Source organism: Mesocricetus auratus, unplaced genomic scaffold (assembly GCF_017639785.1).
Source record: "Mesocricetus auratus isolate SY011 unplaced genomic scaffold, BCM_Maur_2.0 Super-Scaffold_100022, whole genome shotgun sequence".
Taxonomy (NCBI): domain Eukaryota; kingdom Metazoa; phylum Chordata; class Mammalia; order Rodentia; family Cricetidae; genus Mesocricetus; species Mesocricetus auratus.
The window spans coordinates 23,789,444-23,805,902 of NW_024429203.1; the positions used below are offsets into that span (position 1 = coordinate 23,789,444).

The 16,459-nt window shown below is 43.7% G+C and overlaps 1 protein-coding gene, 1 long non-coding RNA gene and 1 pseudogene across 3 annotated transcripts in view; 1 reads left to right on the forward strand and 2 right to left on the reverse strand.

The window, feature by feature from the left end:
- Positions 1–4,275: 4,275 nt before the first annotated feature.
- Positions 4,276–4,994, reverse strand: LOC101838128 (annotated as a pseudogene).
- A 9,037-nt stretch (positions 4,995–14,031) lies between these two features.
- The window catches only part of Tmprss4 (transmembrane serine protease 4), a 37,183-nt gene continuing 34,755 nt past the window's right edge, over positions 14,032–16,459 (reverse strand). Inside the window, exon 14 of one of the 2 annotated variants that reach the window (XM_040729885.1) lies at positions 14,032–14,578. In XM_040729885.1, the coding sequence (XP_040585819.1) occupies positions 14,564–14,578 (15 nt within the window). In that variant the 3' untranslated portion in view covers positions 14,032–14,563. Of the gene's footprint in view, positions 14,579–15,234; positions 16,198–16,459 lie in introns of those variants that run through there. The other variant, XM_013112873.3, reaches the window with a different exon arrangement.
- Positions 14,041–15,021, forward strand: LOC121133447. Its single transcript, XR_005870287.1, has 2 exons — positions 14,041–14,128; positions 14,808–15,021. It is a non-coding gene; the product is annotated as an uncharacterized LOC121133447 (long non-coding RNA).

A 16,459-nucleotide genomic window follows, 5' to 3' on the forward strand; every position in this document is an offset into this window, starting at 1 on the left:
GAGTGCACATATTTTATGGACCATAACTTGAGTCAATATTTAAGCTATATGAATAACTTAAGAATGTTAGGATACTTTAACTCCAGCTGTCCCTTCTGACTTACACACTGTTGTTATTCTACAGTTCAGCTGGTCTTTTGGAAACTGACCCATGACCTTGCTTCCATTCCCTGGGGATTCTGCCTCTTGGTGCAGACCCAGGATTCCTGGTTCTTTCCTGTCATCTCTTACAATCTTTCCTTCTAGCCCATCTCTGTTCCTTTGTGCCAATGGATGACCCACAGAAACACTTTGTACCACTGTGGCCTTGTTGGTCACACTAGGCTGGGACTCAGATCAGTGCCTTGACCAATCCTCATCATTGAATCTTCTTTCTCTAGTAGATGGGAATTAATATGAGACTCACATGTGGACAATGAGCAGAGAGCCAGAGACTTTTTAGCATTCCTAAACGAATGCTTCAAGGCTCAGGGATCTATGCAGAAAAAAAAAACACAGAAAGATTGTCAGTCAGGGGTGATGGATGACTCCAAGGATAGTGTCCTCTACACAGCAGGACCGATGTGCATATGAATTCAGAGACCATGGCAGCACATGCAAGACCTTCACGGGTTCAAGCTAGGTGGAGTCCCAGCACTCAAAGGAGCCTGTGCCCATGAGGTCCCACTCTTAACCAAGAAGTTCTTTGCAAATGATTTCCACTGGCAAATGGAAAATCAGTTTTCTACAATGGAGTGTCACCGGGTATATCAAGAATAATCTAGGGCAGGCCCCATGCCTAGGAATAGTTGGCTAATACAAAACAAACTACATATTTTTCCGGGGGTGGTGCTGGTGGTGTTTTTTTTTTTTTTTAGACAGGGTTTCTCTGTATTGTTTTGGAGCCTGTCCTGGAACCCACTCTGTAGACCAGGCTGTCCTTGAACTCACAGAGATACACCTGCCTTTGCCTCCCAAGTGCTGGGATTAAAGGTGTGCTCCACCAACACCTGGCTAAAAGAGGGCACCAGATCTCATTACAGATGGTTGTGAGCCATCATGTAGTTGCTGGGAGTTGAACTCAGGACTCCGGAAGAGCAGCTGGTGCTCTTAACCACTGAGCCATCTCTTTAGTGGAGATGCACACGGGTGTGTGTGTGTGTTTCATTTTGGCATTTTTTTATTTTTGCTTATTTTGCTTTTGTTTTAAAGAGAGTGAAATACATAAAGTTGGATGGGTAGACGGGTGGGAAGGATCTGGGAGGAGTTAGGGGGAAGGGAAAACATGATCAAATTTATTGTATGAAAATCTTTTTCAATAATAATTGTGGTGGTCTGAATGAAAATGGCCCCCATGGGCTCATAGGGAGAGGCACTATTTGAAAAGATTAGGATGTGTGGCCTTGTTGGAGGACGTGTCACTGGGGGTGGGCTTTGAGGTTTCAGATGCTCAAGCCAGGCCCAGTGTCACTCTCTCTCCCTGCAGCCTGCTGATCTGGATGTAGGACTCTCAGCTCCTTCTCCAGCACCATGTCTGCCTGTGTGCTGCCATGCTTCCTACCATGGCGCCATGGACTAAACTTCCAAGCCTATAAGCTAGCCCTAATTAAGTGTTTTCCTTTATAAGAGTTGCCGTGGTCATGGTGTCTCTTCACAGCAATAGAAACCTTAATACAATACTAAAAAGGTATACTTTTATGTAACACAAATAACATAAATACAGAGATACATATTGAGTTCAAAATGAAGATCAGAAAAGCAAAGCAGCCAGTCACTAGAGAGATCTCACCTCTATCAATGTTCAGACCGAGGGGTAGTCCACCAAACCTCAGATTGCCTCTCCAGACTGAATTGCTCTCCACCAAGCCTCAGAATCCTACACTGCCTTGCTGTCCTCATATGGCTGGAGACTAATTGCCAGAGGCTGGAGACCAAATGCCTAAGACTGACTTTGCTTCTTCCTTACCTCTCTAGTTTTGGGCTTAAAGGCATGAGCTCTGTTATTCTTTTAGACTGAATCATTATCGTGTAGCCCTGGGTGGCCTTGAACAGATCCATAGGCCTCTGTCTCCTGAGTCTTGGGATTAAAGGTATGTGCCACCCCTGTCCAGCTTCTGTAGCAAACTAGTGCGGTTGGCTTTGCATTGTGATCCTCAGGAAAGCTTCATTAAATCATAAATAATAGATCACCATAATTCCCCTTCTGTCTAATATGAAAAAGAAGGCTATAGGTATATAAGAAAAACCATGTGCAATAAACACAACACATATATACAATATATATAGGCAGTAAGCACATCAGCATTGTCTAGTCTATTTGCATTTGGCAAATTCAGAGAAAATGTCCTGTTATCTATTCTATCTTGGTGAGTCCAAAGTCTTGTACATAATTTACTTTCCATTCAAATTTACATTATCAAATTATCTTTTAATGTCTCTCAACCTTTTACACCTTACACCTCTTTAGTGAGTTTCTTTTCTGAGTCTTGTAAACAATGAAAACTATAACTATACTGTCTAGTCTTCAACTGTCTCAGAGGTCTGAGAAGGAAATAATATTAACTGAGTAAACAGGAAGTGCGAGCAAACCACTTGCAAAAAATGTGAGAAACGACAGACACAGCTGGCTGTGTGGGCAGTCACCCAAGGTTCTCTGAAACCTGTAGGCCTGACATAGCTGACAGACTTTTCTGTGAAGTAGGATTTTCTGAAGGGCTGTCCTGCCTTGTCTTGGTAAGGTTTTGCAGTCACTCTCTTTTGTGTTCTGTTTGTCCAATTTGGACAGCATACTGTCAACAGTTAAGGCAAGGGCACTTTCTTTCCCAGTGGCTACTTTTACCACAAAGAAAGTAAACTCCATGTGGAGTTTCTTCAATGCTCATCATCTTCTCTGTAGTATATTGTTGCTGGCAGGAGGAGATACGTCTCATTGTCATAAAAAAATCTATGTTATTAAAACTCTGTAAACACCATGTTCTGCAGATCTCTGAAGTGTTTGAAGATTACCTGTTTTTCTAAAATACATCTCTGTTTGACTTTGTAAACATACCTAATGTGACGAGTTCCATTGTAATAGGTGACTAATTATTAACCTGTATTTCCTTATTATCCTATATTTGATAATAATAACTTTCAAGGACTAGAAATTTGCATTACATTGCTAAATGAGCTGTATAGGTACAACACCTTGAACAAGATTAGAGACATATGTACAGTATATTTCAACCAAATTAATCTCAAATTGTATCAACATATAATATTTGTGTACAATATATCAAGTCCAATCCAATGTAAAATATTTAAAACTAGTAGTTGCTTTTTAAGAGTAGATTCGATAATCTTACCATATCTGTGTCCTCCATTTTTTCTTTTCAGAGTGAATTCAATAATCTACCCTTTTTATACTATTATATCTGTATGTGTCCCCCTTTTTTGACCATTACCAATAACAACTTATAACCAATCCCCCTAAACAATGACAAATACCCATAACCTATTGAATGACTAAAAACTACCCACCCCAATTCTTGGGAATGTGGGCATTGTGTTCTCAAAGTTATTTCCTGCCATCTGGGGTGACGGCATCTTTAGAGGATCCTGAAAATAAATTTTGGGTTAATTGTCAAGTTCTGGGAGAGGCAGCTGTATCATTTTTGTCCAGTCTTTGCATAATGGGAAAGTGCAGGGCTTGTCTCAAGTCCTGACTAGAGTAGTCCGAGAGGCTGGATTATCTCAGCTAGCCACCTTGAAATTGTTCTGAGCAGTGTCTATGAGGCTGGATCATCTCAGGTCACCTCAAAATTGTTTGAGCAGTTTGTAGTGCAAAGCCGATCTTTAGTTGGTATTGTTCAACTTAATGGTGCTATAATAGTCCTGGTGGAGTTGTCATTGTGGGGTCCCATCCTCCTTTAGGAGACTTCAAATGTTGCAATTAGGTATGGCCATGGTTCACTGCAGGAAACTAATAGAAACTCAAACCTGAAATCATGTACAGGAAGGTAGATGAAACCTTTTTCTAGAATTAGTTAGTACTCTATATGACCATTAATATCATGACAAAACTTTAAAAATACATATATATATAAATCTTATAAATTTTAAGATAATATTATAAAACCAAAGAATTATGAGATTAGTGACAATAAGATTGTCCTTAAAAATTTGTTTTTCTTCTGTCCCATATCAAGTGACTCTTCTGATGTGAGACAGAGATTTTGGATTTTACTTTAATAAGCATGCTTGGGTTTAGAGAAGGAGAGAGCCACACTCCAACTCCAAAATCAGCTTTTTTTAAAACAGACTTAATTCCCTTTATTTTTCTTGTATAAAAACCCTTATGTGGTGGCCACAGCTGGACTCTGGGTCCTCTGAACAGAGACTCTGGTGTGGGCTTTCACAAGATGGTCCGTGTATTCCTGATAAGGAGAGCTGGTGAACACAGTCTCTTTCCAGAGGTCGGGGGTCAGGTAGCTGTAGATCTTAGAGATGGCATCAAAGGTCGCCTTGGCAAAGTTGCCCAGGGTGGCAGTGCAGCCCCTGGCTGATGTGTAGCAGTCATCAATACCGGCCATCATCAGTAGCTTCTTGGGCACAGGAACAGAGACGATGCCAGTGCCTCTGGGGACAGGGATGAGACGCACCAACACAGAGCCACAGCGGCCCGTCACTTTGCATGGAACAGTGTGGGGCTTGTCAATCTTGTTCCCCCAATAGCCTCTCTGGACAGGGACAATGGAAAGCTTGGCCAAGATGATGGCCCCCTGGATGGCAGTGGCTACCTCCTTGGAGCACTTAACACCAAGACCAACATGACTATTGTAGTCCCCAGTCGCACAAAAGCCTTGAACCTGGTCCACTGACCAGCTGGAGTCTGCTTCTGTACTGGCATGATTTTTAGAACCTCATCCTTTAGGGATGCACCCAGAAAAAAAATCAATAATCCTGGATTCCTTAATGGGCAGGAAGAACAGGTAGATCTCCTCCAGGGACTTGATCTTCATTCTTGTCCTTAACCAGGCAGCCCAGCTTGGTGACAGGAATCCACTCCTTGTCTTAGGCTTTACCTCCAGGAGCCCCGTGACCCCTGAGAGTCACAGCCTCCTAATCCTGGGCCTCAGGCCCTCATGCTGCACCAGAGTTATCCACCATTTGGTGTTTCCAGAAATAGAAGAAGTCCAAAGCCAGCTTTAATCTTTAATTGAACTGGAACTATAGGAAGACCATTTGCATCATATGTCTGTAGAGAAAACCAGAAACAAACATTTGGGAGGATTGATGAAATTTTATCTTGTTGGAAATGTGATGTACCAATAGGCCAATTTACTTTTTCTCAGGACTCTTTCTGCATTTTGTGAATCTGTAACTATGCTGAGAGGTTCTGTATGACCCATTGACACCATGAGAATAGCATGTGATTCATTCTTTTAGGTAGAACTATAAGAACTTAGATACACTTTACTTAAATTTTCTCATTTGTAACCAGTCTTTCCCAATTGATTTGCATCAGTATAGATTGTTGGGGCTCCAGCTATTGGTGTTCCCCTTACTATGTGAGGAAGGATCCAGTTCTTTTTGTAAGATGAATTCTCTTACTTTTGGGATAATTGTTGTTAATCTCTCCCCAAAAATTACTACAAGCTCTTTGCAAGGGTTCACTTTCTAGCCATAATTTGTCAGTTTCATCATTAGTAAAAAGGTTCTATAAATCCTGCTGAATATATTCCTGCTAATTGATGAAGTCTCAATTTCCTTTTAGAATCAATTCAGAGCTCTTTTCCACGTAAGTTTAAAATTTTTTACTCAGTTTATGTGGTAAAAAGATCCATTCAATGATACTATCTTCTCTCTGCATTAAATGTCCTGCAGGGGAATGCTTAGAGGGTAATAAGACTAGAATGCAGCCAAGCTTTGGATCCTCACACTCCACATGTGCAATCTGTAATTCCTCTTACGCAACAGTCAATTCTCTCTCAACTTCAGCTGCTAATTCCCTGGGACTATTTAAGTCCTTGTCACTATCTAAAGTTTTTTTAAATTCATCATTTTATCAAGTTTTATCCCAATAATGTGATATAGATAGAAAATATCTCCTAGTAAACTTTGAAGTCATTAAGATGCTGTAATTGATCTCTCCTAATTTGCAACTTTTGGGGTCTAATTTTTTAAAGCCTATTTTACAGCCTGAATAATTAATATAATCTCCTCTTTGTATTTTTTCAGGAGCAATCTGTAATTTCCAACAAGGCAAATTTTTCTTTATTTTTTCAAACATTCTTTCTAAAGTTTCTACATTTGAATCAGATTATAAAATGTCATCCATGTAATAGTAAACTATAGATTGAGGAAATTGCTTATGTGTTATTTCCAACAGATGCCATAAAAATATTGGCATAAATAACTATTAGCTTTAAATATTTTACATTGGACTGGACCTTTGTATATTGTACACAATACACAAATTGGACAAACAGAACACAAAAGAGAGTGACTGCAAAACCTTACCAAGACAAGGCGGGACAGCCCTTCAGAAAATCCTACTTCACAGAAAAGTCTGTCAGCTATGTCAGGTCTACAGGTTTCAGAGAACCTTGGGTGACTGCCCACACAGCCAGCTGTGTCTGTCGTTTCTCACATTTTTTGCAAGTGGTTTGCTCGCACTTCCTGTTTACTCAGTTAATATTATTTCCTTCTCAGGCCTCTGAGACAGTTGAAGACTAGACAGTATAGTTATAGTTTTCATTGTTTACAAGACTCAGAAAAGAAACTCACTAAAGAGGTGTAAGGTGTAAAAGGTTGAGAGACATTAAAAGATAATTTGATAATGTAAATTAGAATAGAAAGTAAATTATGTACAAGACTTTGGACTCACCAAGATAGAATAGATAACAGGATATTTTCTCTGAATTTGCCAAATGCAAATAGACTAGACAATGCTGATGTGCTTACTGCCTGTATATATTGTATATATGTGTTGTGTTTATTGCACATGGTTTTTCTTATATAGTTATAGCCTTCTTTTTCATATTAGACAGAAGGGGAATTATGGTGATCTATTATTTATGATTTAATGAAGCTTTCCTGAGGATCACAATGCAAAGCCAACCGCACTAGTTTGCTACAGAAGCTGGACAGGGGTGGCACACACTTTTAATCCCAGGACTCAGGAGACAGAGGCCTATGGATCTGTTCAAGGCCACCCAGGGCTACACGATAATGAATCGATCTAAAAGAATAACAGAGCTCATGCCTTTATGCCCAAAACTAGAGAGGTATATAAGGAAGAAGCAAAGTCAGTCTTAGGCATTTGGTCTCCAGCCCCTGGCAATTAGTCTCCAGCCATATTGAGGACAGCAAGGCAGTGTAGGATTCTGAGGCTTGCTGGAGAGCAATTCAGTCTGGAGATGCAATCTGAGGTTAGGTGGATCGCCCTTTCTGTCTGAGCATTGGTAGACGTGAGAACTCTCTCGTGGCTCATTGCTTTGCTTATCTGATCTTCAGCTCTTGAGAGGTATATAAGATAGGAGTGGGGTATTCAGTATTCAGTCTCAGAGATTTAGTTTCCAGATACAGGGAAGACAGGTTCTCCATTTTAGCCGTGATAGAGCTAAGAGCTACTGGATGGATCCTTTGCTTCTCTGATCTTCTGCTTGAACCCCAATATTTGTCTCTGGTTTTTTGTTAATCATGTTACACTGCTATATGACAGACACTATTCTAAGTGTATTGATTCATTTAACACTCACATAACCCTACAAGACATTATCTACTTAATGTAGGGGAAAGGGGCCAGTCAAAGAAACACACTCTGAGCAGAGCCAAAGAAACACACTTTGGCCCTACAACCAGAACCAAAGAAATGTACCCTGACCGTGAAACCAGTGCCAAAGGAACACACATTGTCCCTGGAATCAGAGTCAGTGAAAGAAATGCACCATGGCCCTAAAATTTGAGCCAAAAGGCTAAAAAGGACCAGAGAAAGAAACACCCTTTGGCTCTGAAACTAGAGCCAAATCTGACCTTAATTCTGTGCAGAAAACCAACCAATCCTCGAGCAGGAGCTCTAGCCAATCTGAGCTCAGCATTAAAATCTGACCAATCCCCACCCTGGAAGCCCTATATAAACCCTGTGTCTGTTCAGCTTGTAGGTGTTCCCACTACCTGTGGCAGAGGGCAGCCACTCTCCTGGATTCTTCCCTCCCAATAAAACCCCTTCGATGAGCTTTGGGTGAAGACCTTCTTTTGCGCTGGAGCAGAGCAGAGCGAGCAGGGCCTGGGGAAACCTTCCCTTGGCAGAGCAGAGTTGTTACACTCCGCTCCCAGCTCAGCTCTCTGCTCTCCAGGAGCAGAGAGCTGAACTGTAGCAACTTCTCCCGGGAAACCTCCTGCTTAGCAAAACTGCTACACTGGGCAAACATCCGTAGCTGGAAGACCCTGTCCTGCGGGAGCAGAGCGGATACACTGGGGAAGCCTTTCCCTGAGGCAGAGCTGTAAGCAGCTAAATTTACTGCAACCTATTGTAGTCCTTGGCTCCTGAGCTCCAGGATACCTTTCCATCTGAGCTGTGTGACTCTCAGTATTGTGTGACTCTGGAGTGACGGAATACCTGACCCATCCTGATCAGTCCAAAGTGCCTACACTTAATAGTCTTATCTTTTTGATGTGGATATAGAAAAGGGAACATGAAGACACAATCAGTTAAGAACTTTACCTGAGGTCTGACTGCTAACATAAGCCTTCTGACTGCAGAGCTCAGGATACCAGCTGTCACACTCTTGGGCTACAAATACAGTCCTTTAAGGCTTTGATGGTACCAGGGATTGAACCTGTAAGCGTTTCGGGGGAATCGGGATGGAACAGGAGTGGGTCAGGTATTCTGGCACTCGGGAGTCACAGAATACTGAGTGTTACACAGCTCAGGTGGAAAGGTATCCTGGAGCTCAGGAGCCAAGGACCACCACAGGTTGCAGTAAGCTTAGCAGCTTACATCCCAGCCTCAGAGAAAGGCTTCCCCGGTGTATCTGCTTCGCTCAGGCAGGACAGGGTCTTCCAGCTACGGATGTTTGCCCAGTGTAGCAGTTTTGCTCGGCAGGAGGTTTCTCTGGCGAAGTTGCTACAGTTCAGCTCTGCTCCTGGATAGCAAGCAGAGAGCAGAGAGCTGGGAGCAGAGTTCTGCCAAGGGAAGGTTTCCCCAGCAGAAGTGTTAACGGCCCTGCTTGCTCTGCTCTGCCCAGGGTCACCCCTGCTCCATCGCCTCCGAAAAAGAAGATCTTCACCCATAGCTCATTGAAGGGGTTTATTGGAAGGAAGAATCCAGGAGAGTGGTGTGAACAGACACAAGCTGAACAGACACAGGGTTTATATAGGGCTTCCAGGGTGGGGATTGGTCAGATTTCAGTGCTGAGCTCTGATTGGCTAGAGCTCTGCTCAGGGATTGGTTAGTTTTCTGCACAGGATTAGGGTCAGATTTGGCTCTAGTTTCAGAGCCAAAGGGTGTTTCTTTCTCTGGTCCTTTTTAGCCTTTTGGCTCAAATTTTAGGGTCAGGGTGCATTTCTTTCACTGACTCTGATTCCAGGGACAAAGTGTGTTCCTTTGGCACTGGTTTCAGGGTCAGGGTACATTTCTTTAGTTCTGGTAGCAGGGTCAAAGTGTGTTTCTTTGGCTCTGCTCAGAGTGTGTTTCTTTGACTGGACCCTTTTCCCTACAATGTCTCTAGCTTTCCTTTCTTCAACTTTTGTTTTTAGACAAGGTCTCTCTATGCTTCCCAGGTTAGCCTGGGCATGCTCACTCTTTAGCTCAAGCTAGCCTTGACCCGGTTGTTCTCTCGTCTCTGTGTCCTAAGTACCTTGGATTACAGGCTTGTGCTACCAGGCCTGGCTTTTATGAAGTATGAATTGCATACACACAATGACTGTTTTAGCCATTTTTAAAACATGTTATACAGTGGTGTTAAGCACATTTGTGTTGCGTTGTCACCATCAAATCACCATCAATCACAAACAGGACTGTTTTATCTTTTAAAAGTAAAACTCTGAGCCAGGTGCGGTGGCACACACTTTTAATCCCAGCACTGGAGAGGCAGAGGCAGAGCCAGAGGCAGGGGCAGGGGCAGGGGCAGGGGCAGGGGCAGGGGCAGGGGCAGGGGCAGAGGCAGGCGGATCTCTGAGTTTCAGGCCAGTCTGGTCTACAAAGTGAGTTCCAGGACAGCTAGGGCTGTTATACAGTGAAATTCTGTCTTGAAAAAACCAAAACTACCACCACCACCAACAACAACCCAAAACTCTTGTTTAGTAAATAATAACTCCTCATTGTTTCTTCCTTCCAGCTCCTGGAAGTCCACTAATTTGATTATATGTCTCATATATAAGAGGAATCAAACAAGATATGCCTGCATCTCATAGCAGGCTTATTTCACTTAGCACACTGTCCTTGGTTCAGCTTTGCTGTCTTTGTCCCATGGCTGATATCAGGCAGAGGGGAAGGGAGGACCATGGGACATGCTTGTGTGGGAACCACACAGAACCCACTCTGGCCTCCCCAGTCTGCAGCTCACTGTTTCTCCTCTCAGCAGCAGATCAGGTTTCCATGTCTGTTTACTTCTGCCCACACTGAGAAGTAATTGCCTTCCTAGGAACATTCATCCCAGGGTATGGTGTAGCTATTTCCTCCAAATCGAAATATCCCTGTCTGGAGAGAGGATGGGGCTGATGAGGAGAAGCTAATGAAGTGTGCCACCCTGGGGGAGCTCACAAAACAGCTTAGAAGTTGTAACCCATGAGTTCCCTTCCTGTGGTTATACAGATAGGGAGCAATTGCCCTGTGCTGGCCGGGGGTGGGGGGCTTTTCAGTGGGTCTGCCTGCAAGATGTACAGGGAATTTCAGTGTTGCACCTTTAGTGAGTTGCCACCCATGCTTCTCACCCATGGAATTCCTTGTTAAGAGTTTTTATCAAGCTAGATTTGGTTTAATCACTTGATTGTTTTTGGTGCCATACACACGCATGTGTGTGCACATGCACATGTGCGTGAACACACACACGATATAAGATATATTATTTTATGCATAATTAAGTTATGTATGTAGATATTAATTAATATAATTATAGTATCACAAATATATAACTTATATTCTGAACAGATATTTGTTCACATCTCCCCTGAAAAACGTACTCGACAAAATTGGTACCCAGTGAAGAATAGAGAGAACAAAAATGGCCTCTTTGATGTAGTGGCAGTTGTGTGTGTCCTGCTGTGGGCAATAAGACTTGCAATCAAAGCTGAGCTATCTTAGGGTGGGGCATCCTGGGGCTGAGGGCTGAGGGGTGGGATGGGGTAGGGGGCAGTCCAGGGTGGCCATCTTCCTCTATGTAATGTAGTGTGGGTATTGTAAAACGTTGTCCTTTGGGCATGGCATGACCATTGCTATCTTGAAATTAGAAGAATTGTGATCCTTACAGGCTTGGGCCCACAATACTCCATCATGAAGAGATGGTAGGGCATGAGTAGTTTGAGGCAGCACAGTAGATGCATGGAGCCAAACTGTAAGGGTTTCGGGATGGGTCGGGACAGGATGGAACAGGAGTGGGTCAGGTATTCTGGCACTCAGGAGTCACAGAATACTCAGTGTTACACAGCTCAAGTGGAAAGGTATCCTGGAGCTCGGGAGCCAAGGATACTGAGTGTTACACAGCTCAGGTGGAAAGGTATCCTGGAGCTCGGGAGCCAAGGATACTGAGTGTTACACAGCTCAGATGTAAAGGTATCCTGGAGCTCGGGAGCCAAGGACCACCACAGGTTGCTTACAGCCCAGCCTCAGAGAAAGGCTTCCCTGGTGTATTGGCTCCGCTTGCTCAGGCAGGACAGGGTCTTCCAGCTGGGGATGTTTGCCTAGTGTATCAGTTTTGCTCGGCAGGAGGTTTCTTGGGTGAAGTTGCTACAGTAACAACTCTGCTCTGCCAAGGGAAGGTTTCCCGGGCAAGTGTTACAGCCCTGCTCGCTCTGTTCTGCTCTGTCACCGACGCAAAAGAAGATCTTCACCCAAAGCTCATTGAAGGGATTTATTGGAAGGCAGCTGGACCAGGCAAGCTGAACATACACAGGGTTTATATAGGGATTCTTGGGGGGGGGGACGGGGAAGTTTTTCCAGGGTGGGGATTGGTCCGATTTCAGTGCTGAGCTCAGATTGGCTAGAGCTCTGCTCTAGGATTGGTTACTTTTCTGCACAGGATTAAGGTCAGATTTGGCTCTAGTTTCAGGGCCAAAGTGTGTTTCTTTCTCTGGTCCTTTTTAGCTTTTTGGCTCCAATTTTAGGGCCAGGGTGCATTTATTTCACTGACTCTGATTCCAGGGACAAAGTGTGTTCCTTTGGCACTGGTTTCAGGACCAAGGTACATTTCTTTGGTTCTGGTTGCAGGGCCAAAGTGTGTTTCTTTGGCTCTGCTCAGGGTGTGTTTCTTTGACTGGCCCCTTTTCCCTACACGAACCTTTCCCTAAGGATATATGAGCTGTTAGTGGTTGCTGAAGGGGAGACATTTTCTTTAGTGGTACATCTGCCCATAAATTGTCTCTACTACTTTGGGACAATTAAATAAATTTTAAAAAGAAGTAGGGAATAACAAAAGAAACACATGTGAAAACATTAAGCTTGTCCTAGGAGTACACAATTATTCCCCTAGTTATGCTGTGTTCATTTCTCCCCTGCTAGAAGGTATACCAAGGGTGAAGGTTTGTTCAGCTTCCTCAGGAATCAGATGTGGTGACGGAGAAGTAACAGTTCTGACATCAATTGAGAACAGAAGTGGGGAGCCAGTACCAGTGACAAGGCTTCGCATACTCTGGCTCTGGGCTGGGCCAAGCAGTGTAAGCCAGTCTTGCCAAACTCACTGAATGCAGGCAGATGCATAATGGCCCCACAATGGGGCCCCAGGATGATATGAAATGACTCATTGGAAATTATGGTGGATTATATGGTAGTTTGGCTAAGAATGGCCTCCATAGGCTCATAAGTCACCTGGGAGTGGCATTATCCAGGACACTATGAAATGACTCATTGGAAATTATGGTGGATTATGTGGTAGTTTGGCTAAGAATGGCCTCCATAGGCTCATAAATCACCTGGGAGTGGCATTACTTCAGGAGGATTAGGAGGTGTGGCCTTGTTGGAATGGCTGGAGGAAGTGTGTCACTTGGGGTGGGCTTTGGGGTTTCAAAAGCTCAAGCCGGACCCTCTCTCCCTCCCTCCCCCCCCTCTCTCTGTCTGTCTCTGTCTTCCTGTTGTCTGCAGATTATAGAATTTTCAGCTACTTCTCCAGCATCATGTCTGCCTGTCTGCCACTGTACTCCCTGCCATGATGATAATGGACTAAACTTCTGAAACTGTAAGCAAGCCCCAATTAAATGCTTTCTTTTATAAGAGTTGCCATGGTCATGGTGTCTCTTCATAGCAACAGAACCCTGACTAAAATAACTATGGAGAGCTGGGTGAGATAGTGTTCCCTCATCCATGCTGCTATGCCCAACACTTCTCATTGATGACACCTGATGGGAGTGGTGGTATCTTTCATGTGGCATTGGAGCTTGCTGACATTTCAACCGTGCCCTTGGCTGCTGACTCTCAAGACCAGTTGGCACTTATTTGGAACAGATGGTAGTGGGCCTCAGAGAGGCTGTCTATCTTCTATAAAAAGTTTCATTATATAATGCTAAACCTTGAATATCCTACAGATTTGGAAAGGCATCTGGAAGAACCTTAAAAAACAGCAATTAAAGAGCTTAAGTGAAGACACTCTCTGTGGGTAGAAGAGGCACACCCAGAAGCCATAAGGTTACTGGACAGAATCTTAGTGCCAGAGGTGGATTCTCACCCTATAAGTCATTGGCCAGGGAAGCCCCCGAGACCCGTTAAGTCATAAATGCTATTGCCACTGCTGCTGGCTGCATTCCAGAACTAGATGGCAAGTTCTTATTGTTGAAGACACCACACAATTTGGCTGAAGAGACGAGGATGAGGCTGATTTGGAAATCACTCCCTGACCGATGTCTTTTTCTTTCCTTTTCTTTTCTTGTGCCAGAAGGTGTTATCCTGACTGCCAGGGGAGAATTGTTGACAGTCCTGCTGTTACTGACCCTGTATGCTACACTACCAATATGCCAGGTAGGATGTGGCCAGGGTGCAATAGTGACACACCTATTATTATGGGTGTGGCTAACTTCTTTCTAGTTGGATTTAAGTCCTGCTGCACCAGAGAGAACTCATAGTACTGTAAGTCAGGACAAAAATTGTTGCCTTGGCTTCAAGGTCCTGGGAAGCTATTGCTGTTGTTACGCCTATTAAATTGCCTTCTAGACATTTATGTTTGTATCCATAGATTGCTGTTGCTGTCAGCCATAGTTACGGAGGGGAATTTCTTTCTTTTTCTGTTTTGCTGTGGGCATTTGTTACTATAGAAACTTATAGCTAGCTGTTAAGAATAAGTGACAAACCCAGCGGTGGTAGTGAATGCCTTTGATCCTAGGACTAGGAAGAGGCAGGTGGATCTCTGTAAGTTTGAAGTCAGCTTCATCTCTAGTTCCAGGACAGCCATGGCTGTTACACAGAGAAACCCTGTCTCAGAAAAAAAAAGGAAAAGAAAAGAAAAAAAAAGAATAAGTAACAATTATTGTTGCTTAGTGGCCCAGCGAAGTGGAAGAAAATAGCTACCTGTCCTGGTTGGTTTTGTGTCACACACGCTAGAGTCAAGTGCGAAGGCAAACCTCAGCTGAGAAAATGCTTCCTCCATCTATACTGCACATATGCAAGACTATAGAGTAGTGTCTTAATTGCTGTTTGATAGGGGAAGACCGAGTCCGCTGTGGGTGGTGCCACTCCTGGTCTGAGTGGCATAAGGAAGTACTCTGTGAGGATCAACCCAGTAAGCAGCGTGCTTCTGTGGCTTCTGCTTCAGTTCCTGCCTCCAGGGTCCTGCCTTGAGTCCCTGCCTTGGCTTCCCCCAGTGGTGAAGTGTGACCTGAGGGCTATAAGACAAAATAAACCCTTTCCTTCATAAATTGTTTCCGGTCATGGTGTTTTATCACAGCTATAGAATCCCTAAGTAAGACACCACCTATATCAGCCCTTCTGAGGCTCAGAGAACATCGGTGAAGAGAAGGTTAAAACAATCGAATAAACATAGGAGCTGGAGGGAATGGGTGGAACATTGTCTATATTTCCTCTGAACTGAAATACTCCTTCCTGGAAAGAGGGGGTAGACTCATAGGATATAGAAAGCCAAAGAAAAGTGTAGTTTATTAAACCTACAAGGTACAAGAATCCCAGAGAGTCATAAAAATCATGAGGCCCTTTCCAAGTATATATAAGCAGTCACCAATTTCCAGGAAAGGTGGATACACAGGACATGATGTCAGTGTATCAGTCTGAATGTTGGGCAGAGATCTTCAATGATATCTCCTTCATGTATTATCATCTATGCTAGGGGTAGACTTTTTGGTGATGCAGTTACCCATTAACCTGCAAGCAATGCCCCAAAACTAATTGATTCAGCAATCTAGACTTGGTTGAAATAATTTCTTTGGTTTGTTCTTGGTGCTCTATCTGTGTCGAATTTTCCAGGGAACAGTCACACAACACCAGGTCAAAGACTAAAAGGTGTGATAGTCTTCATCGGATTCTTATCAAGCCATCCAGGAAGCCTATGGCAAAGATTTCTCATACCTGTTTAATGACCATGAGCACGATGGTATGTGGTAACAGTTACAAAACAGACAACAGTCAACTACATCTTCCACCAGAACTGATGGTTTCCTGCTGCAGTGGTTTTGGGAATGGGCAAAGAAGACAAAGACCTCTTAGGCCTTTTTCTCCTTGACTGGGCTCTTAGTGATATGGGCTCTCAAGAGAGAGCTGACTTCCATCCCTTCAGTGGAAGGGAGAGCCTCCTTGACGGAATAACACATCTGAGAATTGAGTCAATGATCTGGCTTCCCCTCAGTGGACTTCAAGTCTGCCTGGGGTTATGGGAGAAGCATGGGTGGCTGAGCTATCACATCTGAATTCCTTCTGGGCACCTCTGCATTGTGTGTCTGGGTCCTTGGTTACTGCAGGAAACACCAGAGTTGTGTATAAGGAGGCCCGTGTCCTGCGTCCGACTTTGAGGGGTCAGGCAGTGGGCAGGTCTGAGGGGAAGCAGCTTTCCGATGTGGTGGACAGCAGTGTTACAACTCAGACTAGAATGAAAAAAAGACAATGGCAAAGGAAAAGTCAGAGACTCGAAATTGACAAAGTAGTGACAAGGTCAGGAAAAGTGAGACAACTCGAAATTGACAAAGTAGTGACAAGGTCAATAGTATCTTCCTTTCCTGACATAATTTTGCTCTCTCGACCTCCTGCCAGCGGCCAGGAAATTTCCCAACCCTCTCCATACTCTTAACAACATCTCCCTGGAAAAGGTCCAGCAGTCTTGTTCTAGAGAACGTTAGTTGTAGAGAA